At 41.4% G+C, this 6,000-nt stretch overlaps 1 protein-coding gene across 1 annotated transcript in view; it reads left to right on the top strand.

Moving 5' to 3' along the window:
• The first annotated feature begins 1,552 nt into the window (after positions 1–1,552).
• The window catches only part of Wdr11 (WD repeat domain 11), a 48,575-nt gene continuing 44,127 nt past the window's right edge, over positions 1,553–6,000 (top strand). Inside the window, exons 1-3 of the mRNA XM_059265894.1 lie at positions 1,553–1,734; positions 2,729–2,840; positions 4,632–4,785. Coding sequence (XP_059121877.1) covers positions 1,649–1,734; positions 2,729–2,840; positions 4,632–4,785 — 352 coding nt within the window. The 5' untranslated portion in view covers positions 1,553–1,648. The remainder of the gene's footprint in view (positions 1,735–2,728; positions 2,841–4,631; positions 4,786–6,000) is intronic.

Below are 6,000 nucleotides of genomic sequence, written 5' to 3'. Positions count from 1 at the left end.
ATGATTCAAGGAAGGCCATAAAAACCCATGAGCATACACAGTGAAACAGTGCAGTCCAAACTTCAGCTAGTCCTTGCTGTGAATATTCATCATCCATATCCTCAAAGTGACTCAGAAACTGAAGTTAATTAATATATCTTCCTCCAAGAGCTTTTTTTCTACCATGAGGATGGGAGATCTGAGTACTTGTTGTCCACCTCCTCTGTGAGCTCCTCTGTGAGCTTCCTGATTGTTACCTTGTGCCTGTTTGATCTATCACCTAATGGGTATCCATTACTTATTGAGGACCATTTGGGTTCTACACACTACAAAGGAAACAGGAAATCGGGGGTTTGGTTCCTTTCTGAGAAGAGTGCTTAGTCTACTGGAGTGTGTTTGTTCCTCTGTAATATAGTCATGTAAAAATGTATCGGTCTCATTGATGATGCTGATACGTCTGAAGACAACAATGGTGTGGGTATGAATACTGAAATGGCATAGCATCGGCACAGAAATTAGCTTTTCAGCATTTACTAGATAGACTTTTGCTTAGATTTCCATGGCCTAAATTTTGTGTCATGGTTTGTTCTAGTTATAAATGAAACTAAAAGATAAGCTCACTTAATGGACTGGCTTTATGCTCAGATATACATTGTTGTTCTGTTCCTATGAAAGGGAATGTATTTGGGGAGCCAATTAATAATTCACATTCCAGAAGTTCAAGAAATTCGTGGTTTTTTGATAAAAGATTGAGACAAATTTAGATCTCCAGTTAGGGGATTCTCTGGGGACCCTGAACGTATTAGCAGAAAAGAACAAAAGAACACCAGCAAGGGAAAGCAGAGGCAGAAGCAGTGACCAATTGCAAGGAGACGTTTAAGAGCCAAAGGTTTCACTGGCTTTACGGACTAAGATTGGTAACTGAGAAAGCAGTTTCCCAAGAATGATAAGGTAGGCACAACGACATTACCAATGTGTCCTAGGTAGCATCTGACGCCTGTAACAGATTTTCCTGCCGTGCCCTAATCTGATTTTTCCACCCATGTATTTGAAAAAAATACCTTGATTAATGACTTTTTTGTTTTGTAACTTTTACACACTTCACGAAATTGTTACCACCTTGGAAGAGGGTATTTGTGTTCCGCAGAACATGATCATGCACATTTTTCTCCAGAAAAAAACTTACTCCCTTTGAAGCGAGAGCTGTACAGATCCATCCAGTTATTCTCTATACACTTCATGAGTGCAAAGACACTGTGTCCTCATGAGCACATCCCTAATGTCTACTACAAACAGCGCCTGGCAATGGTAGTTGCTCTAAATCAACAAATCAAAGGCGGAAAGGCAAACTGGGACTTTTATTGTTTTGTTTCCACGATTTTCAGCAATCTGTCTCCCAAAAAGAAACAGGTGCGACTGGAAGAACTTTCTTCTTCCATGCTTAGCTTCAACAGGCACAATGCGTGGGACTCACTGGAGTGTCGGAACTCTGGAGAGGGAGGAACCTAGAAGACCGAAATCCTAGAGAGACGTCGGACTCTTAGAAGGAGGAACCCAGGATCCCACGGAACCCGCCAGCGGCGCAGACGTGGCAACCCGGAGTTTGGAACGGAAGAGCGGCGCGTGTCGCTTCCTGCCTGCTGGTGGGGAGGGCCGCAGTGCCGCCGCGATGTTACCTTACACCGTGAACTTCAAGGTGTCGGCGCGCACCCTCACCGGGGCGCTCAACGCGCACAACAAGGCGGCGGTAGACTGGTGAGGGCAGTGCTTCCGGCCGCCGGCCTCGGCCGCAGTTCGCGAGGGGACGGGGGAGAACTCGGGGCTTCCGGTCTCCCCAGCTAGACCGCTGCTGGCCTCCCACAGCTCCCCGAGTTTCTTATAGCTGAAACGTTTCTGTTGTCATCTAAGTCGCAAATGCCCCGAGTGGGCAGTTCCTCGGTGCAGACACAGTTTCATTCCTGTGTTGTTTTCTCCGCTTCTTAGTCCTGTGTTGATCTCGTTTCCCTTTTTCCAATCTGGACTCGGGAGGGCTTCTCTCCCTGTCGCCTTATCTCTTCCTGGTCCTGACTTTTTCTTACCCGCTCATACTCCTCTTTTTCAATCACATCCATTCAACAATGCCCCAGACTCTGTCCTGTGCACCTGTTCCACCTTTATCTTTATGGGTTCCTGTGAAGCACGGCCCTCTCCACACCGAAGTTCTGAGAAGCAAAATTTCATAGCTGTGGTGCTGGGAATGTTGCTACCGAGGCTGAAACTTCTTGTATTAATTATTTTTTATCTGGTTTGAAGGACTAAGACTAGTCACTTATCCTAGGCACATTGTGGATTCTATGTTGTTATAAAAATAAACATTATTGGAAGCTGAATTAATTTTTTTATCTGGTTGGAAGGACTAAGACTAGTCACTTACTCTAGGCACATTGTGGATTCTATTTTGTTATAAAAATAAACATTATTGGAAGCTGAATAAGACAAAGCATGTGCATACAAAAACAGCACAGATTGGCTTACACATCAAAACTCTGTACATATCTTTTAGAACCGTTAATTTAAGTGAAAATCAGTTAAATTATTTGTAAGCTTCGCTAGGGCCTTATATAAATGGAACGCTATCACAAACCTTTTGACTTTAATACTATTAATGATGGTACATATGAACTAGATTCGTTTCTGATAGACAAGAGGAAAGTTGAGTTGCTTTGTTTTATTTTATTTTATTTACATTTTAATCCTGCTGTTTTGCCAGGGGCTGGCAAGGTTTAATTGCTTATGGATGTCATTCGCTTGTGGTAGTCATCGATTCCAATACTGCCCAAACTCTGCAAGTTCTAGAAAAACATAAAGCTGATATCGTTAAGGTAAGTTAAAATGCACATCAATCCCATAACAGTCTGTCTCAGGTTTAATACATCATCAGGTTCTCATTAAGTTGTAGGTATAAATGTCAAACAGCCTTTAAGTACAATTATTTAGGGTTTGTCCAGCATTTACGTAGACATGACTTAATCCAGAATGCATTGTTAAGTGCCAGCGCTAGGGCATTTTGAAGAGGTGAGTGAAAATACCAGTTCTGTCTGTCAATCACCATATCACTCACTCATCCATTAGTTTGGAACACTGACTACTGTGTGCTGAGAATATAAACATCAATCATCCTTGTGTGCGTGAGTCTCACTGTGGTTTTGATTAGTGTTTTCCTGGTGGATAATCATGAGCACCTTTTCATAGACTTGTTGGCTATTTGTGTGTCTTTGTAAAAATATCTACTCAGATTCTTTGCCCATTTTGGAGTGTGTTGTCTTTTTATTATTAGATTGTGAGCTTTAGGGATATATTTTAAATGTGAGTCCCTTACCAGACACATGATCTGCTGATATTTTCTCTCATTATTTGATCTGCTTTTCACTTCTTTTGATGGTGCCTTTTCAAGAACAAATGGTTTTAATTTCTGTATAATTTATTCTTTCTTTTACTTGTGCATTTACTTGTGCTATGGTCAAGAAACCATGACTTTCTCCAACGTCAAGACAATTTACAATTTTATGTTTAGCCCTTTATACAATTTTAAGTTAATTTTTGTATATGTTATGAGGTTTTTTTGTATATGTTATGAGGTTGAGGAAAAAAATACCAATTGATTTTTGTATATTCACTTATGCCCTATGATCTTGCTCAACTCACCTATTAGAGCTAGTAATTTGGGGCTGTATTTTTATACGTAGCTAAAATTATGTCATCTGCTAAGGATAACAGTTTAATTTGATAGCCTGTACTTGCTTAGTTTTTTCTTTCCATGTTGCATTGGCCAGGACCTCTAACTTCAGTGAATCAGGATGCTAAGTGGTACTTTTGTCTCCTTTCTGAGCTTAGGGGAAGGCACCCAGTCTTTCATCATTAAGTATTAGGTACTGTAGAGAAGTTTTTGGTTTGAGTTTTTGAAGAATAGAAATATTGTCACCCCTTTCTCTTTGCTTTTCCCTTTTGTCTTTTCTGGAGTTTTATTTATGTGTAGATTCAAGATTAGATTTGACAGTCTATTTCTTTTGCCTGAAGAAATTACTGTATATTCTTTAAGTGAATATTTTGGTTCATTCTCTCAGCTTTTGCTGGTCTAATGAATCTAAAGGTCATCAGTTTGAAAAGTCTAGCTAGCCAGCTTGCCCCAGAGAGAGATATCCCCAGCCTCTTCCTCTCTAGCTCTGGGATTACAGGCAGGCCTCCAAAAGTTTTTGCATCTCTAAGTTGTTTTTTTTTTTTTTTTCTAATTAGGATAATAGAATATAGAAAAACATTTTTTCTTAACTATTCATGACTTTAGATGTTTTGCCAAAATTATATATTAGGAAAACTAGGTTCCAAGATGGCTTGGAATTTTACCAAGGCATTTGAGAAATTTTGTTTTGTTTTCATACCTGATGTTAACAAAATATTTAGGCTATGCATCATTTTTCACATTTCAAAGGCATTGTGGTTTTTTTTAAAAAAATTAAATACACCATTTAAGAAGAAATATAAAAATGTCTTCATTTCAAAATTAATACTAGTTTCCTGCTTAGTCATACCAAACTGTTTTTATCGTCCGAATGGTTAGTGTTCTATCTGATGTCATCTGGTGCAAGTGTGCTTGACCCAGCTTCTCCTTAAACTAGGTGAAGTGGGCCCGGGAGAACTACCACCACAACATCGGCTCACCGTACTGCCTGCGCCTGGCTTCCGCTGATATCAATGGCAAGATCATCGTGTGGGACGTGGCAGCAGGCGTGGCTCAGTGTGAGATCCAAGAGCATGCCAAGCCCATCCAAGGTGAGGAGACCAGCTCCGCAGAGTTTGGTGATGCGCTCACGCTTGGAAAGCTCTTGTCTTTAGCTCTCTCCGTTTATTTGAGTTTGTTATTTCCAGGCTAACTCTTGGGGGTGTTTTAGCCTGTTTACTAATAGGAATTTAACATTCTTTCCCCTATCAGTACACTTTTGGGCACTAGTTCCTTAAATTTTAACTGATTCATACTGTAGTAAAACACGTTGGTTTCAGTGTCGGCCTCAGCTGTGTTGATGAGACTCTTGAGATACCGAAGTACAAACTGTCACGTACACTTGTCTGAATGACCGCAGTGAAAAGCTGTCAGTACTGACAATAAAGCAACAGAGATGAACAGACTTTGATTCTCATGCTCATAACAGAGTTGCTTGGTTTTTTCTTTTAATGTTATTCTTCTAAAGCTATTACAGTGTTCTTTAGACAAGTCTTTGAGAATGTTTCCTGCTTGACTGAAACATACATTCTCACGAGGGATATGAGGGGATGTAAGTAGGTGGATCTGGATGCATGTGTATGTGCAGGTGTATGTCTGCAGTGGAGGACAGAGGACAATCCCAGGTGGCCGTCGTCAGGTGTCCTCTCCCTTTCGTTTGAGATAGAGTCTCGGGTTGGCCCCGAACTTTATCACACAAGCTATGCTAGCTGGCCAGTGAGCTTCCAGGAATCATCCTGTCTCTGCCATCATCTAGCCACAGCCGTGCTGCTATTAGGGGTATGTGCAGCAGCTGTGCCCAGCTTTTTACATGGACTCTGGTGATCTGAACTCAGGTTCGTAAGCACGCAGGGCAAGCACTTCAACTACTGAGCCGTCTCCCCAGCTCTGTGTAATTTTTTTCCTGTCTTTTTCTTTATTCTTCTTTCATACAATCCATCCAGTCTGCAGCCTCCCTTCCTCCCAACCTCCCCTCCCTAGGTTATCAACCAAACATGGCGTAACAAGTTACAATAAAGAACAGACAAACAAACCCTCATATCAAGACTAGATGAGACAACCCAGTAGGAGAAAAAGGATCCCATGAGCAGGCAAAAGTGTCAGAGATACCCCCACTTGCAGTTTTAGGTCCCACAAAAGCCCCATGCTAAGCAACCGCAGCTTGTATGTAAAGGGCCTAGGTCAGACCCATACAGGCTCCCTGATTGCCACTTCAGTCTCAACAAGCCCCTATGATTCCTGCTTAGATGATTCTGTGGGCTGTGTTC

The sequence above is a fragment of the Peromyscus eremicus genome, chromosome 1 (assembly GCF_949786415.1).
Source record: "Peromyscus eremicus chromosome 1, PerEre_H2_v1, whole genome shotgun sequence".
In the NCBI taxonomy this organism is placed as follows: domain Eukaryota; kingdom Metazoa; phylum Chordata; class Mammalia; order Rodentia; family Cricetidae; genus Peromyscus; species Peromyscus eremicus.
This window is presented reverse-complemented; position numbering and strand designations above follow the sequence as displayed.